Consider the following 18,310-nt stretch of genomic DNA (forward strand, 5'->3'; position numbering starts at 1 on the left):
TGTCTTCCTTCCCTTCTGCGCAGCTTCCTTCGTCTTCAGTTTGTCTCCCGTTTGCTATTCAGGGGAAACCTCCCATCTCCTGAAAAGCCAAACAAGAGGGGTTTGTGAGGCTTCCTCCCCCCCCCCCCCCCCGAGACGTTGGCTCTCCTGGTTGCTGGTTCAGGGACCCTGTCTGATGACTCGGTCTCCCTCTTTAGAAAGAAGGAAGGAAGGAAGGAAGGAAGGAAGGAAGGAGGGAGGGAGGGAGGGAGGGAGGGAGGAAGGAAGGAAGGAAGGAAGGAAAGAAAGAAAGAAAGAAAGAAAGAAAGAAAGAAAGAAAGAAAGAAGAAAGGGGGGAGGAAGGAAAGAAGGAAGAAAAGAGACAGAAAAGAAAGGCAGAAAGACAAAGATGGAAAGAAAAACAGACAGGGAAAGAAAGATGGAAAGATAGAAAGAAAGAAAAGAAAAAGAAAGAAGGAAGAAGGAAAGAAAGGGACAGGAATGAAGGAAGAAAGAAATGAAAGAAAGACAGAGAAAAAAAGATGGAAAGACAGAAAGACAAAGAAAGAAAGACAAGGAAAGATAGAAAGAGGAAAGAAAGAAGGAAAGAAAGAGGGGGAGGAAGGAAGGAAGAAATGAAACAAAGGCAGAAAGACAGAGAAAAAAAGAAGGAAAGAAAGGAGAAAGAAAGAAATGAAAGACAGGCAGAAAGACAAAGAAAGATTGACAAGGAAAGATAGAAAGACTAAAGAAAGAAGGAAAGAAAGAAAGGGGGAGGAAGGAAGGAAGAAATGAAAGAAAGACAGAAAGACTAAGACAGAAAGAAAGATGGAAAGACAGACAGAAAGAAGGAAAGACAGCAAGACGGAAAGACAAAGACAAGAAAGACAAAAAAGAAAGAATGGAAAGGAAGGAAGAAAGAAAAAGAAAGAAAGAAAGAAAAAGGAAGGAAGGAAGCTCTATTGTGGGGCACTTTTGACAGCTTCCTTCCTTTCCAGGCAGGGCCCGGCTTTTGTAAGAATTAGTCACACACACACACACACACACACAAATACACACTCTTCCTTGTGTGGCATTGCGCACTCTCTATGCCTCCTCTTGGCATAAGAGGAAGAGCAGAGCCTGGGCTGGTTTGCCAGCCGGGTAAAACCTGGCAGGATTCTTGGCAAAGGTCTCTCCAGATGGGCATAATGCTCGGGAGCCTTCCTCAAGTGAAACATGCCTCTGTGGTTGAGGGTGGAGGATGATGGGTTGACTGGGAAAGGATGAAGCAAGAGGGCCAGGGCAGAATAACAAAACAACTGAGTTGGAAGGGACCTTGGAGGTCTTCTAGTCCAGCCCCCTGCTCAGAATAACAAAACAACTGAGTTGGAAGGGACCTTGGAGGTCTTCTAGTCCAGCCCCCTGCTCAGAATACAGAACAACAGTTGGAAGGGACCTTGGAGGTCTTCTAGTCCAGCCCCCTGCTCAGAATACAGAATAACAGAGGTGGAAGGGACCTTGGAGGTCTTCTAGTCCAGCCCCCTGCTCAGAATAACAAAACAACTGAGTTGGAAGGGACCTTGGAGGTCTTCTAGTCCAGCCCCCTGCTCAGAATACAGAACAACAGTTGGAAGGGACCTTGGAGGTCTTCTAGTCCAGCCCCCTGCTCAGAATACAGAACAACTGTTGGAAGGGACCTTGGAGGTCTTCTAGTCCAGCCCCCTGCTCAGAATACAGAATAACAGAGTTGGAAGGGACCTTGGAGGTCTTCTAGTCCAGCCCCCTGCTCAGAATACAGAACAACAGTTGGAAGGGACCTTGGAGGTCTTCTAGTCCAGCCCCCTGCTCAGAATACAGAATAACAGAGTTGGAAGGGACCTTGGAGGTCTTCTAGTCCAGCCCCCTGCTCAGAATAACAAAACAACTGAGTTGGAAGGGACCTTGGAGGTCTTCTAGTCCAGCCCCCTGCTCAGAATACAGAACAACAGTTGGAAGGGACCTTGGAGGTCTTCTAGTCCAGCCCCCTGCTCAGAATACAGAACAACAGTTGGAAGGGACCTTGGAGGTCTTCTAGTCCAGCCCCCTGCTCAGAATACAGAATAACAGAGTTGGAAGGGACCTTGGAGGTCTTCTAGTCCAGCCCCCTGCTCAGAATAACAAAACAACTGAGTTGGAAGGGACCTTGGAGGTCTTCTAGTCCAGCCCCCTGCTCAGAATACAGAACAACAGTTGGAAAGGACCTTGGAGGTCTTCTAGTCCAGCCCCCTGCTCAGAATACAGAACAACAGTTGGGAGGGACCTTGGAGGTCTTCTAGTCCAGCCCCCTGCCCAAATAGGAAACACTGTACCCTTTCAGTCAAACAGTTGTCCAGTCTCTTCTTGAAAGCCTCCAATGAGGAAGCCCCCACAACTTCTGGTGGCAAGCTGTTCCACTGGTGAATTGTCCTGACTGTCAGGAAATCCCTCCTTAATTCCAGGTTGCTTCTCTTCTAGGTTAGTATTAATGCCCCCCCCCCCCCCAATTTGGCCGGTGCTCCCCTTTATTTCCCGTTCCCCCCCCCCATCCCACCTGGAATCTCGAATGTGGAAAGAAGGTTTGTTCTTAGCTACCATTCCTGGCCAAGCCACGATTGTCCACCCTCGTGAAGAGGCTCTGATATTTTCTTCCTTTCCTTCACTCCCCCCCCTCCCACACAATTCATTCTCATCTTTATTTTTTTTTCCTTCTCTTCTTCTTTTTTTCTCTTAATTTCAATTAATTTGGTGCCATTCCACAAGACCTCTTCCTTGTCCTCTTAAGCCTAACCGCCTTCTGCGTGCTCTTAGCTCAGTCCGGCGTCCCAGAAGATCCCCGCGCGGCTCCTAGCTCCTGAGAACGAACAAAACGCAGCCCCAGAACTCTGACTGATGTACTTGACTGCCACTGGCATGGGGGATGTGCAGAGGAGAATCCCGTCGCCAAGAAAGACACTTTTTCCCCCTCACCGCCGCTCTCTTCCTCCGGTTTATCTTGCGCTTCATGGCAAATGATCCTCAACTCCTAGTGGTCTCCTTTCCGTTTTTTTTTCCTCGGGAGCAAGACGAAAGGAACGGATGTTGGCCCAGTTTTATAGGATGAAGGCATCTCTTCCCTCCCCTCCACCCCCACCCCTCCGTCTGGATTTATGGACCCGTTTTGCACCCCCGCCGTCCGCTTGTCCCCTTTCGAACTCGGAACCGAGGTGTCGTTTCTCCATTTGGATTTTGTTTTTTAAAAAAAATCCCGTCATTGTACTCTTGGGAGCCTCTCTGGACCGTCTTTGGCGATGCGATGGGACTACGGCTGTCCTACGATGATGAGCCAAGCCGGGACGCGAGTCGCGATTAAAAAAAAAATCTCGGAATTTTCTTCGGCAACACGCCTGTCCGTCTTGAATTTTACGCGCCTTGGCGAAGTCCGACGCCTGCATTTCAAGAGAGAGGATCAGGCCTGGATTTGGGGACCCTTTTAAACTGGAAAACAGCCTTGGATATCCTTGATTCTCTCTAGGGGGGCAGTCGCTGGTTGAAAAGGAGGGATTGGACGCAAATTAGAATGGGCTCACCAGCCTCAAACGGGGGGATTTGGAGCAGAGGGGCCCAGTGGCCCCAACTGGGAACCTGTGGTCGTGCGCTAGGCTTGTAAGGGTCCAATCTGGGTCGGTCACCAGGACCGGAGGTTTTGCCTTTCGAGCTTTCGGAGTCGTGCTGGAGGCCATCCTCGGGGAACTTCCGTCGAACGGAGCGTGCACTGTTTGGTGCGTGGTATTTATGCGATGCCCGTTGCGCGTGGCTTTTTAGATGGTGATTGCGGTGTCAAGGGCTGGCTTTTAAGTTGTTGGCGGTTGGCACCTTCTAAGCTGGTGGTAAATGAGCACTCCTGTTGACTGACAAAGAGCCCGTTTCCCAGGTTGCAATCATTTTCCCTGGCTGTTTTTGTCCCTGCTCGGCCAACAATCTTAGTAACTGCATCATTGAATGTTTGTCCTTGTTCATTGCAACACAAGGCTACCAATGAGATCAGGTGTTCTCGTCTGACCGCTCGCTTGTGTTCTTGCAGTCTGGCGGTTAGCTTACTACCTGTCTGTCCTGCATGACAACATACAACAGGCGCCACATAAATACCACACATGGAACAGCGCGCACACACTGCTAATCACTTCCCTGGTTGTTTTGGGGAACATGTAACACGTACAGTGTGTGTGCTGTTTCGTGTGTGGTATTTATGTGGCGGCTTGTTGTATGTGTTACGTAGGACAGATGGGGAGTAAGCTAACCACCAGACTGCAACAAGCGAGCAGTCAGACCAGGAGACCTGAACTCATTGTTAGCCTCGCGTTGCAATGAATAAGGACATACATTCAGTGACGCAGCTATTAAGATTGTTGGCTGAGAAGGGACAAAAACAGCCAGGGAAAATGATTGAAATGTGCGAAACGGGCCCCTCGTCAGTCAAACAGGAGTGCTCCTTTACCACCAGCCCAGAAGGCAAGGGCCAGCTATTGACAACATCTAAAAAGCCACATACGACGCGCACCACATAAATACCACACTCAGAAAAGCGCACACTCCGCTAGGTAGAAGTTCCCTGAAGATGGTCTCCAGCACTTGTCCGAAAACTCTCGTCCCGGTGACCGACCCAGATTGTATCCTGAAAAACGTTATCCTGGGACATGCATATCCACCTTCGTATGGGCATTAGGCCGGTATAATTTAGTAGCATCTTCGTAGGTATGGACCCAAATAAATATCAGTTAGGCCTTTTCCTACTTGGTATTCTAATTACATGCAGTCCTCAACTTACGACCATTCAAAGTTACAACGGCACTAAAAATGTGATTTACGGCCGGTCCTTACTCTTATGATTATTGCGGCATCCACACAGTTACTAATCAATCAAAATTTGGGCGTTTCACAACTGGTGTGTGTTTATGACGGCTGCAGCATCCCGGAGTCACCCTTTTCGACCTTCCCTGCTGGCTTCCGACAAGCAAAATTAACGAGGGAAGCCTGATTTGCTTAACGGCTGCCCGATTTGCTTAACGACTGCGATTCAGTTAGCCAGCACGGCGAAAGAAAATTGGGCACAACTCGCTTCACTGCCTTGCGTCGCCACAGAAATTTTGCCGCGGTCGTAAGTCGAGGATAAGCTGTGTCCTTAATGCTAGTCTGCCGAACGGGGATTTCCCCCGCCGCTGGGGATTTTAGGAGGCGCAATCCAAGACACTCGGGAGGGCAACCGAAATCGTTCTGATTGTTTTTTAAAGATTGGTGGGTGCTTTGTGCTTGGAGGAGATGGGTGGGGGGATCCAGACTGGCCCGGGGTCCTCTGACGGTCTCCTCCTTCTTCTCCAGTTGGAGAGCAAGCGGGATGCTTTCTCTCCCGTCTTGCTGCAGTTCTGCACCGATCCCAAGAATCCCATCACCGTCATCCGTGGCCTGGCCGGATCTCTTCGACTCAGTGAGTATGACTCTGAATCCAATCATTTATTAGGAACAACATGTCGGCCCGTACCCAAGTGAAGCCAGCTCTGACCCCGTGTAATTTAGGGCCCAATCAAGAGCAGGCCAGGAATTCTTTGCGAGTTGACAAAAGATGTTTTTCCTCCCGATTTGGAGAATGGCCGAGGATCTTTGTAGTTCCTTAGGAAGTCGATCTGGGTGGAGAGGAAGCCAACTTTGATTGTAGACGTTCGCCTTTCCAAACGGGGGGATGGAACGAGGAGTGTCGGGCCAAGGGGAACTCGCAACACACCTTTGGTGTGTGTGTATAGTGAGGTTCTCCAGCGTCCGGTTACTTGACTGCTTCCCCTCGCCCGCAGACCTGGGGCTGTTCAGCACGAAGACGCTAGTGGAGGCGAGCGGCGAACACGCGGTGGAAGTCCGCACGCAGGTGCAGCAGCCGTCCGACGAGAACTGGGACCTCTCAGGCACCAAGCAAGTTTGGCCGTGCGAGAGCAGCCGTTCGCACACCACCATCGCCAAGTATGCCCAGTACCAAGCGGCTTCGTTCCAGGAGTCGCTTCAGGTGAGATTGCCAACCTTGGTCTCTCCGTCCTGTCCCGCCCCTTGCGTGGACCAGACCCAATAGATTCCCTGCCCCGCGAGGGCCGCACGCCGAAGGCCCTCGCTTAACTCTCGGCGGGAAGGTCTCCATTTTGACTTCTCTCTCTGTTGAGGCAGGAGGACAAAGAGACCGATGATGAGGAGACCGAGGAGCCGGATAGCACCACAGAGACACCGCCCAGGTAGAGTACCCCTGCCTCTGCCTGCTCATCGGGTGACTTTTGTTTTACTCGATAGAGGAGAATAATTTTACCTCAGAGTTGAAATGAGACGTTCTTAGTGCTCCCTGAACTTGGTGGTTTAATTGCAGATGTTTCACGACCCAACTAGGGAACATCATCAGTGCTAGAAGGGAGGGAGATTTGCAAGCGGGAGGAGGAGGAGGACAGTGGGGTCCTTGTTGGTCTCTGAGCTTAGTTGTTTTCTCCCAGACATCTCATCACCCAACTAGGTAGCATCATCAGTGCTTCTTTTGATCCATTACAGGTTGTCCTCAAACTTACGACCATTCATTTAGTGACCATTCAAAGTTACCACAGCACCGGAAAAAAATGTGACATGACCATTTTTCACTCCCCCCACCCCCACGGCCACGTCATCAAAATGAAGCCCATTTGGCAACCGACTCGTCTTTATGACGATCGCGAGATCCTGGCTTCCCCTCGCGGCGACCTTCTGACGAGCTGCGTCAGCGAGGAAGCCCAGTTCACTTAACGCCCATATTTTTACTCGCTGAAGAAGGCGGCGATTAACTTCGCCTCCATGGCAAGGACGCGCTCTTTCAAAGGGTTCCAAATTCACTTTAACGACGCTCTCGGGGAAACGTTAGGTTTTATGGTGGTCATAGGTTGAGGACTACCCGTATAGTTTGGATTCGGGAGGGTTTTGTTTCGAGAAACGGCGCATAATGGCGAATAAAAGAGAGGAAGGGAGGAACAAGGGAGGGAGGGAGGTCACGTCGGGCCCAGGGATGCACAGGATGCTGGCGGGGGGGGCTCACATTGTCCTCTTTGCTGGGGGGGGGCAGAATTGGGGCATTAATGCGTTCTCCATCTGGGAGGAAACGGGTCATCGCGGCTTCCCGTCCTCAATTTTTCCTTTCCGTTAGCAGCAACCCGGATCAGAAGCCGCACCAAATAATCAAGTTTGGGACCAACATCGACCTCTCGGACGCCAAGCGGTGAGGATTGAGGGAGGGAGGACGGAGTTCCGTGGGCCCCTTTTCTCCCCACCCCTCACTTTCCTCCCACCCCCCTCCCCGATTTTCCATTTCCTGCTGTGGGTGTTTGCAAAGCTACAGCAAGCAGAGAATTTGGGGGCTAGAATCTTCTTGTTTTGGGCTGCCCCCTTCCGGTTGAGACCTGTCACTGCAGGCAAAACGGTTTCGTTTCCTAGAGCGGGCTTCGTCCCAGATCTTTGCGGCCGCCTGGTGGCCGCTCATGGAACTGGGGGACCAGCCATCCCTTCCCCAATCCCGTGGCAGAGCTCTGTTGTTGTCGCTCGCTGTTGCCCCCTGGTGGCGATGCATGAGAATTCCAGAAAGAAAGGGCTCCGGGGGGGATAGGCTGCCTCCTGGTGGCCAGAACTCATCGGTGCAGTTTAAAAGACTTAAAAGGAGAGAAATGGACAATTAGGGCCCCTTTAAGTCCTGTTGGACTTCAATTCCATAATTCCTGGCTAGGAGGGGCAGCGATGTTCTCGGAATTCCAAGCCCCATGTTCAGTAGTACAAATAGTCCTCGACTTATGATGAGTCACTTAGTGACTGTCCAAAGTTGCAACCTGCCTGGAAAAAGGGACTGGGTGTGATCTTCCGACGGTCGTGGGACTGAGACTTGGCAAACCAGTGACAATTACAGTCCTTCCGGTTTTCAGCAAAGCCACACAATAGCGAACAATGGGTTCATTTAACGACCATCACATTTGCTTAACACCTGTGGGGGGGGATTGCCCTTAGAGTCACCACGCTGGCTTAACAATGGCTGCAAACAGCGTCGTAAAATCACAGGTAATTTACAGGCAATCTTCGACTTTCAACAGTTTGTTTATTGACAGTTTTTCACACTTACGACCGTTGCAACCTCTCCGTGGTCACGCGATCAAAACGCTTGGAGAGGGACTCGTATTTATGATGGTCGCGATGTCCCGTGTGTGTGTGTGTGACATGATCCCCTGTTGCAACCTCCCGACAAGCAAAGTCAATGGGGAAGCCTGGTTCGCTTAACGACCGTGTGACTAATGTAACAACTGCTGCAATTTGCTTAACAACTGTGGCAAGGAAGGTGGCAAAATGGGGCAAGCAGACGTCTCACATAGCCACCGAAATTTTGAGTTTGGCTGTGGACGTAAGTCGAGGACTACTGAACTACTGTTGGCGCAAAGCTCCCTTGCGGTCGTAACTTTGAGGAGCAATCCTAGAGGATTTCTATACCGAAGGGTGGTCAGGCTAGTTGATCTCCCAGCCCCTTCTGAGCGTGGCTGACCTGTTGGTTTTTCGGACAGATGGAAACCGCAGCTCCAGGAATTGCTGAAGCTGCCTGCCTTCATGCGAGTTACGTCGACGGGGAACATGTTGAGCCACGTGGGCCATACCATTCTGGGCATGAACACGGTGCAACTCTACATGAAGGTCCCTGGCAGCCGTACTCCAGGTGAGAACCGCCCGGTCTGAGCATGAATGGATTGGGCTCTTTTTCCCGCTAGGAGTCGGCAACCGATGGCTCCGGAGCTGCATGTGGCTCTTTCATTCCTCTGCTGCGGCTCCCTGTCGCCGATCGGCTCCACAATTGATAAGGCTTTCGGTTAGGACAGGTAGAGGAAAAAGGACGCCGAACTAGGAGGAGACTCTATGGTGGGGAAACCAGACTTCCAGTCAGCAGAAGAAAAATGACGCCATGCTAGGAAGAGACTCTATGGTGGGGGAAGTAGAATTCCAGTCAGCAGAAGAAAAATGACGCCATGCTAGGAGGATACTCTATGGTGGGGGGAAGTAGAATTCCAGTCAGCAGAAGAAAAAAGACGCCATGCTAGGAGGAGACTCTATGGTGGGGAAACCAGACTTCCAGTCAGCAGAAGAAAAATGACGCCATGCTAGGAGGAGACTCTATGGTGGGGGAAGTAGAATTCCGGTGGGCTCCAAAATTGAACGGGGGGCTTCCGGTTAGGACCTTTGCGGCTCTTTGAGTGTTTAAGGTATCCGGCCCCTAGCTAGGAGAACAAAACAGAACATGGAGGTGGAACCTCCAGATCTCAGAAGAATCTACCTTTGAATCCCACCTATGGAGGGAGGCAGAGAAAGACTCTTAGGTCCTGCTTATGGGAACAGGTTGATGGACAGGAGGGATGCTGGGTTAGTCTGAAACTGGGCATCCTTGTTGGTGGCTAAGAACCAGAAGAAGGGTCTCCAAATTTGGCCCCTTTTAAGACTTGTGGACTCCCATCTCCCAGAATTCCTCATTCCTGGCTGAGGAATTCTGGAAGTTGAAGTCCACAAGTCTTAAAAGTTGGGCAGGTTTGGAGACCCCTGGATGAGATCTTCTGAGGATCTCTTGGTGCCTTGAAGAGTCTCGACTTGGGCTGAGCTCCTAACTTCTCCTCCCGTGGCTCCTCTGTAGGTCACCAGGAGAACAACAACTTCTGCTCCGTGAACATCAACATTGGACCCGGGGACTGCGAGTGGTTTGCTGTCCACGAACATTACTGGCAGAACATCAGTGCCTTCTGTGACAGGTAGGACTTCTTTGGGGATCTCCAGGAGGGATCTCCTCAGACGTGGGGCAAGGGGGAACTTGGCCAAGAGAAGAACCTTCTGAGGACAGTTGAAGGAGCAGCAAGTGGAGAGGAACCATCTCAGTGGAGGTCCTGAGCATGGGCCACGGTTTGGCGTATGTGAGGGTCAAGTTGTGGTCTTCGGGACTCTTGTATCTTCTGCCCAACGGCCTCAACCTGGGTTTTCTTGTAGGCATGGGGTAGATTATCTCACCGGCTCCTGGTGGCCCATCCTAGAAGACCTCTACCAGTCCAACATCCCCGTCTACCGCTTCATCCAGCGTCCTGGAGACCTGGTGTGGATCAACGCCGGGACGGTGCACTGGGTGCAGGCCACGGGATGGTGCAACAACATTGCGTGGAACGTCGGTCCCCTGACAGGTAGGATGTGGGACGGGGCTGGAGAAGGAAGATGTTATACGGTCCGTAGCGGACTCCGAAGGAGAAGGTTGACCGGTTTTTGGAATAGCTTTGGCCCTTACAGGCCTTAGAAGCTGGCCATCTTCCCACCTTCCAAGTGCCTGGTAGATCTCATGGGACTTTAGAAGATCGAGTGCTCCTCAGTGCTGGATCCATTTTAGTAGAACATCTTTGGTAGGTGATCATCCAGCCTTGGTTGGAACGTGATGGCCTTCAACGAAGGAGAACTCAACACATTGTGAGACAGTTTGTTCCACGGACTGTGATAGATCAAACATTCAGGATGTTCCTCTTGAGAGAACTTCCATTTTTTGTCATTTCAACCCAACGGAGATGACCCTACGCTCTGGGCCAACGGAGAATAGAGGTCCATTCCTCCGTCCTTGTGACCACACCTTTTAGAGCGCTGTGTTTGAACCCTCGGCCCCTTTAATTTAAATTTAATTTGGCGGATTCGTTCTTAAAAGTCTGCCGCTCAAAACTGGACGTGACCCTATTCTGACCCAGTGCCCCGAACATGACAAGCCTTCTGAACCCAAAGATTCCTTTATTATTAGTGCCGGCAGCCTTGGCAAAAAAGGTTCTCACCGCAGGCTAACAAGTCTGTCTGCCACACTTATTCATCTGCGCCCCCTGCTTTTTATCCGCAGAGCTAGGGTGGGGCTTCGCTAGCAGTAGTGGCTCTTTCGTCCCGAGGACCAGCCCATAGATTTCAACTGCTCTCCTCTCCTCTGCCACATCTATTCATCTCTGACCCTTGCCTTTTATCCCCAGAGCTAGGGTGGGGCTTCGCTAGCAATGGTGGCTCTTCGGTCCCGAGGACCGGCCCATAGATTTCCGCTGTTCTCCTCTCCTCTGCTTTCTGCATAGCAGGCACTGGACCCAGCTGTTCCTCCTCTTTCTCATCAGCCACCTCCAGACCTGGGGGCTGTTGACTCTCAATCTGAGGGCTGACAGATGGCCCAGTCTCTGCCTCTCTCTCTGTCTCTCTCTCTCTCTGCCAGCTCCATTGTCAGGGTTCCAAATAGCATCCAAGTCCAAGGCAAAGTATTGCTCAAAGTTCCAATTTATTAAGAGAGCCATGTTGGCACATCGGGGAAAACCTGAATCTGAAAGCTTCCCGGTTTTCCCCACCCAGTTGAAAGTTCAAGATCTTGCCCCCTCATCCACAAAGTCCATCCCATGGTCCAATCTCCCACTGCCATGTTGGCAACTTCCACCCATCCAGTTCCGGTCAGGTGCAGAGATGCAGAGACAAAGGATGACCTTGGTTTTCTAGAAAGAATTTTGTTATGACTACATATCGTCTAACTCCGTACCATCCTCCCTCCCATTTCCCCACAATAGAAAATGCATTGTAGGATAAACGAAAGTGTGGCAGGCCAAAGATCCTAAAGGAAAGATGGCTGCACATCCATTCTCTCTTCCCCCTGAAGCTGACCCTGACCCTCACGCTTCCTCCTCTGATTGGGATGGACGAAATGCAGGATGGACTCTCCCCGTCCACTCGCATCCAGAAGTTTGACCTGGCCCTAATTCCGGAGGTCTTGAATTTGCTGTGGATTATGGAAGTGGCCAACCTGAATTTGTTCCCCGCAGCGTACCAGTACCAGCTGGCACTTGAACGCTACGAATGGAACGAGGTGAAGAACGTCAAGTCCATCGTGCCAATGATCCACGTCTCCTGGAACGTCGCGCGGACGGTCAAGATCAGCGACTCGGACTTGTACAAGATGATCAAGTGAGTTGGTTGTTTGTTTGTTTTTTTACTCTTCCGGGGTCCCACCTGAGCCAAGCTGGCCTTCCCCCGTCCTAGTATGAGAAGTCCTCGTTGTTAGGGTTCCGAATAGCATCCAAAATTAAATCAGAGTCTGAGGCAAAGTATTGCTCAAAGTTCCCATTTATGAAGAGAGCCATGTTGGCACATCTGGGAAAACCCGAATCTGAAAGCTTCCCGGTTTTCCCCACCCAGTTGAAAGTTCAAGATCTTGCAACACCACACCCACAAGTCCATCCCATGGTCCAATCTCCCATTGCCACGAAGACAGAATCCACCCATCAATTTCCGGTCAGGTGCAGAGGTGCAGAGACAAAGGATGACCTTGGCTTTCTAGAAAGAATGGTGTTATGGCTACATAGCATCTAACTCCGTACAATCCCCGCCTCCCATGTTCCCACAATAGAAAATGCATAGAATAATAGAAAGTGTGGCAGGCCAAAGATCCGAAAGAAAAAATGGCTGCAGGCCTGACACTCGTACTTATGATGCCACCTTTGTTAAGCGAACCAGGGCAGCTGTTAAGGTAGTACGACAGTCGTTAAGCGAATCTGGCTTCCCTGTTTACTTAGTTTGCCAGGAGGTCACAAAAGTGGATCACGTGACACCCCCCTCCCCCAGATACTGTGACCGTCATAAATATGAATCATTTGCCAAGCGTCCGAAATCCGATCACGTGACCTACGCAGATGGCTGCAACTGTCGTAAGGGTGAAAAACGGTCGTAAATCCCTCCCCCCCCCCCCCAGTAACTTTGAACGGGCGCTAAATGCACTGATGCAAGTCGAGAATTGTAAATGTGAGGACCGGTCCTCAATCACCTGTTTTCAGTGCCGTCGTACCTTCGGACGAACGCTCGTCACTCGAGGACGGCCTGTACGGGAGCCCAGGATCCTCCTGGCGGGGCCCCGCGTGTGTCGATTGTGTCTCTCTGTGTGTCCCTGTTCGGGCTCACCTCTTCTCCTCTCTTTAGGTACTGCCTCATGCAGTCCATCAAGCACTGTCAGGTCCAGCGGGAAAGCCTCGTCCGATCCGGGAAGAAGATCGCGTACCAAGGGAGAGTGAAGGACGAGCCGGCCTACTACTGCAACGAATGCGATGTAAGAGCCCACCTCGGAGGGCTGAGGGTGTCTCGGCCGCTGTGGTGGCTGCAGATTTGACGCAACGCGGTGTAACCTTCCCTCCGTCTCTCGTTTGAGTCGGCGGGGAAAATATTGGCTGTGGGGTTCGGTCAGCTCTAGGGGGTTGAAGGTTCTTCCTCTTCTCATCCTCTCTTCTCAATTGCTTCTTTTCTGCAGCTGATGATGGATTATGGGTTGGGTGGTCCTTAACTGGTGTCTCTTCTGGGACTAGATCCAATCCATTTGCAATCCAGTTGGGTCCAAGGATGAGCCTTGGTTGTATCTCCTCCCTTTAACAACCCCTACCTGATCTTCTCAGATCCCATCTTAAGAGATCCTATGTGTCCTTCAAGGCTTGGTTGGTTGGATGTAGGGACAAGTTCTCCTGGCCTCTCTCCGGTGTGGCCTCTGAGATGGATCCATAGGTCCTTCGTCATCCTCGTCATCATCTCATTTCCCCCCCCCCACCCCCAAAGGGGTCCCAGCGAAGGCTTTCGACTGTGGGGGGGTGGGGGGGTCTCTTGTGTCTCTAAATTACCTGTATACCTCCTGTCCCATCTCCAGTAAGGGATTTTTTAATCCCCCTCCCCACCTCCTGCCCTGACAGTGGTGGAGACGAGGAACCGTAGCAAGGTGAAGAGGTCAGAAACAGTGAGTATGACTGTTATGTATGGTTTTGTAAGAGGAGAAGATAAGGAAGAAGGAAGGAAGGAAGAACCTCGAACCGAGAAGAAGAAGAAAACGTTGGTCAGGATTATGGTGACCAGGAAAAGAAGTTGGGTCAACACTGGTATGGAACTGGAAGGATTACTGAGGAGAGGAGAAGCTTCCTCGGCGGAGAAGAAGGATTAGAAAGTCTTTGATGTGTCAACACAGCTAAACGAGTAAGAGGAATCTGAGCAGCAATTTTAGTTGAAGAGCCTTGAAAATCAGAAGTAGAGCTACCACCTTAGAAGGCTTAGGAGGTCTACAGAATAGAGGAAGCGCCATGGATGAGCGCGAAGGCTTGATGTGACAACTGAAAGATATCTCAATTGGCCAGGAAGGAATCAAGCAATGATACAGTAGCTTCCCCGCTGGTTGATCGGATGTCCCTTGGAAAGAAAAATCGGAGAATCTCTGGTGTTCGTGGGCATACCTGGATTCGGCAAATGAGGTTGCTGGAATTCTTGGGACCCCATCTCTTTTACTCTCAATCTTACTCAAGAGAATATTATTCTTGAAAAGAAGACATCTCCATTTTGGGCATCTGCTGAAGTAGATGTGGAGAACGGTGGCCCTTTTATGACTTGTGAACTTCAACTCCCAGAATTCTCAAGCTAGAATGAGGAACGGTGTCCCCTTTATGACTTGTGAACTTCAACTCCCAGAATTCCCAAGCTAGAATGAGGAATGGTGTCCCCTTTATGACTTGTGAACTTCAACTCCCAGAATTCCCAAGCCAACATGGGGACCGATGGCTCATTTATGACTTGTGGACTTCAACTCCCAGAATTCCCAAGCTAGAATAAGGAACGGTGTCCCCTTTATGACTTGTGGACTTCAACTCCCAGAATTCCCAAGCCAACATGGAGACCGATGGCTCATTTATGACTTGAGGACTTCAACTCCCAGAATTCCCAAGCCAACATGGGGACCGATGGCTCATTTATGACTTGTGAACTTCAACTCCCAGAATTCCCAAGCTAGAATGAGGAACGGTGTCCCCTTTATGACTTGTGGACTTCAACTCCCAGAATTCCCAAGCCAACATGGGGACCGATGGCTCATTTATGACTTGTGGACTTCAACTCCCAGAATTCCCAAGCCAACATGGGGACCGATGGCTCATTTATGACTTGTGAACTTCAACTCCCAGAATTCCCAAGCTAGAATGAGGAACGGTGTCCCCTTTATGACTTGTGATTTCAACTCCCAGAATTCCCAAGCCAACATGGGGACCGATGGCTCATTTATGACTTGTGAACTTCAACTCCCAGAATTCCCAAGCTAGAATGAGGAACGGTGTCCCCTTTATGACTTGTGGACTTCAACTCCCAGAATTCCCAAGCTAGAATGAGGAACGGTGTCCCCTTTATGACTTGTGGACTTCAACTCCCAGAATTCCCAAGCTAGAATGAGGAACGGTGTCCCCTTTATGACTTGTGGACTTCAACTCCCAGAATTCCCAAGCCAACATGGGGACCGATGGCTCATTTACGACTTGTGGACTTCAACTCCCAGAATTTCCAAGCCAACATGGGGACCGATGGCTCATTTATGACTTGTGAACTTCAACTCCCAGAATTCCCAAGCTAGAATGAGGAATGATGTCCCCTTTATGACTTGTGGACTTCAACTCCCAGAATTCCCAAGCCAACATGGGGACCGATGGCTCATTTATGACTTGTGGACTTCAACTCCCAGAATTCCCAAGCTAGAATGAGGAATGATGTCCCCTTTATGACTTGTGGACTTCAACTCCCAGAATTCCCAAGCCAACATGGGGACCGATGGCTCATTTACGACTTGTGGACTTCAACTCCCAGAATTTCCAAGCCAACATGGGGACCGATGGCTCATTTATGACTTGTGAACTTCAACTCCCAGAATTCCCAAGCTAGAATGAGGAACGGTGTCCCCTTTATGACTTGTGGACTTCAACTCCCAGAATTCCCAAGCTAGAATGAGGAATGATGTCCCCTTTATGACTTGTGGACTTCAACTCCCAGAATTCCCAAGCCAACATGGGGACCGATGGCTCATTTATGACTTGTGAACTTCAACTCCCAGAATTCCCAAGCTAGAATGAGGAACGGTGTCCCCTTTATGACTTGTGGACTTCAACTCCCAGAATTCCCGAGTCAGGGAATTTTAAGGAAGGCTAGTTCAGAAGAGCAAATTCATTTGAACGGCCATTGTCTCTAGCCAAACATCTCATCAATAACTTCCAGGATGGTACCCTCAGTCTAATGCAGGGGTCGGCAGCCTTAAACACTCAAAGAGCCACAAAGGTCCTAACTGGAAGCCCCCCTGTTCAATTCTGGAGCCGACTGGAAGTCCGGTTCCCCCACCATAGTGTCTCCTCCTAGCACGGCATCCTTTTTCCTCTTCCTGTCCTAACCGAAAGCCCTATCAATTGTGGAGCCAACCAGTGACAGGGAGCTGCAGCAGAGGGATGAGAGGGCCACATGCGGCTCCCGAGCCGCAGGTTGCTGGCCTCTGGTCTAGTGGATATGAACAGTTCTGACTTCCTCTCCTTGAAGAAAGTTGTTGAGGAAGAGGGGGAACCACAGTTAATCAAGGTTTATCGTTGTGACCTTGGATTCGGACACGGCCCCAGGAAAGAAACGGCATGTTGATTTTATGAACCAGCGATGGTGACACCTGGATGGAGAGACCGGGCTGTACCTGTTCCCTAAACTTCTCTTGATGTTGGCTTCTGTAAATCCCCCCCCCCCCCCAAAAAAAAGCAAGATTGGGAACTGGAAATCCTGTTTAACTAGGTTTCCACTCCTATCTAAGTTTGGAAGGACAACTTCGATCATCAGATGACCCTTTTTGGAGGGCTCAGACCTCGGCGTCCTCCGCTGTCATGTTCGGCTCGTCTCTGAAACCGCAGGGAGAGGTTATCAGCCGAAAATAAAGATACTAAAAAAATAAAAAAAATGTATTTTGTACTATATGTTGTAAGCCACCTGTAGACGATGAATAAAGGAGGGTGAAAAGGGGGGCCGAGTTCTGTCTTTGATCCAAGTGGAGTCAAATCAAGTACCTTGGGACTACAGCACCCATTGTCCTCAGCCAGACCGTGCCCACGGAGAAAAGACGAAGGGAAGCCAAGTGCCAGTGGCCATCTTGGCATTGCAAAGTATAGCGATTTCTTTGGGCGGTGATGGGCAGGGGTCTCGGGGAGGTGGGGGGCTCATTTTCTGGTGTCTTTAAGGGGGTTGCCGGTGGCACAATTCCTTCTCCTGCATGAGGGCAGCGCCCCCCCCCCCTTTGGAATTTTCAAACTCTGGGCTATGGGGCAGGATTAGTGTTGAGGGTTTTTGGAAGGTCTCAATGGGGCAGGGAAGTGGACTTCCGGAGGGAGAGACGGTAGAGAAGATGTTTGTCGGCGTGGTACAGAATAAGAACGTTGAAAGGGATCTTGGAGGTCTTCTAGGCCAACCCTCTGCTCAAGCAGGAATCCCTGTACCGTTTCAGACAAGTGGCCCTCCGGTCTCTTCTTAAAATCCCCCACTGATGGAGGAGCACCCACAGTGATGGTTCAGGGGCTCACCACAACGACCGGAGCCGAGCTAGCGGCCTTTCAAATCCCATCTGCCGATCCGCGGCTTCCATTTTTAAGAGATTCCACCCTGTGAGATTATTTCGAGGAGGGGGGGGGGGATTCCTGGCTGCTGCCCTCCTATCTTGGCTAGGCAAGGAAGGGGGGTCTCCTGCCTCGTAGGAGGAGAACTGACCCCTCCCCATCTCATCCTCGCAGGTGGAGGTGTTCAACATCCTTTTCGTGACCAGCGAAAACGGCAGCAAGAACACATACCTGGTGCACTGCGAGGCCTGCGCCCGGAAACGGAACTCGTCCCTCCACGGCGTTGTGGTACTCGAACAGTACAAAACCGAAGAATTGATCGCCATCTACGACAGCTTCACCCTGGTGAGTGTCTGGGGTGTGTGTATTTGTGTGTTTGTGCGTGTGCATTTATGGAGATTCTCAGCCATCCACGTCACGGTTGCCGCAAACTGGACTTTCTGGGGTTTTTTTTTTCTTTGAGGAGGTTTCGCTTCTCCTCCAAGAAGCTTCTTCAACTCTGCTATATGTCTCTGTGGACCCTTTCGCGGTCGGGATGAAATCGGGAGGATCATTTTACAGGGAAAGGTTTCCTCTCCTCTTCCTCCCCTTTGTATTTCTTTAAATTAATTTTCTCCCTACCCTCTGGACAGAGGTCCCTGCACTTCCGACGGGGCAGAGCTATTCAGACTAATTTAGCCGCACAGGCCGTCCTCGACTTACGACTATTCGCTTGGTGACGTTCTCAGTTACAACGGGACTGGAAAAAAGGGGCTTAGGGCTACATGCTGATTCGGCCCTCGAAGAAATCCAGTTTGACACCCCTGGATTAGAGAAAGAAGGAAAAAAACGAGGATTGGGAAGGGGTCTCTGATTAACACGCGTCCTCTTCTCTCTCTTTTTTG

At 50.6% G+C, this 18,310-nt stretch overlaps 1 protein-coding gene across 1 annotated transcript in view; it reads left to right on the forward strand.

The window, feature by feature from the left end:
• The window catches only part of LOC309381708 (lysine-specific demethylase 6B-like), a gene marked incomplete at its 5' end in the record, with an annotated part of 35,539 nt that overhangs the window by 15,656 nt on the left and 1,573 nt on the right, over positions 1–18,310 (forward strand). Inside the window, 10 exons of the mRNA XM_081932995.1 lie at positions 5,335–5,440; positions 5,802–6,007; positions 6,163–6,227; positions 7,154–7,225; positions 8,547–8,695; positions 9,659–9,773; positions 10,006–10,193; positions 11,832–11,973; positions 12,982–13,108; positions 17,601–17,771. Of these exons, the coding sequence (XP_081789121.1) occupies positions 5,335–5,440; positions 5,802–6,007; positions 6,163–6,227; positions 7,154–7,225; positions 8,547–8,695; positions 9,659–9,773; positions 10,006–10,193; positions 11,832–11,973; positions 12,982–13,108; positions 17,601–17,771 (1,341 nt within the window). The remainder of the gene's footprint in view (positions 1–5,334; positions 5,441–5,801; positions 6,008–6,162; positions 6,228–7,153; positions 7,226–8,546; positions 8,696–9,658; positions 9,774–10,005; positions 10,194–11,831; positions 11,974–12,981; positions 13,109–17,600; positions 17,772–18,310) is intronic.

The sequence above is a fragment of the Natrix helvetica genome, assembly GCF_964273705.1.
Source record: "Natrix helvetica genome assembly, chromosome: Z".
NCBI classification, from domain to species: domain Eukaryota; kingdom Metazoa; phylum Chordata; class Lepidosauria; order Squamata; family Natricidae; genus Natrix; species Natrix helvetica.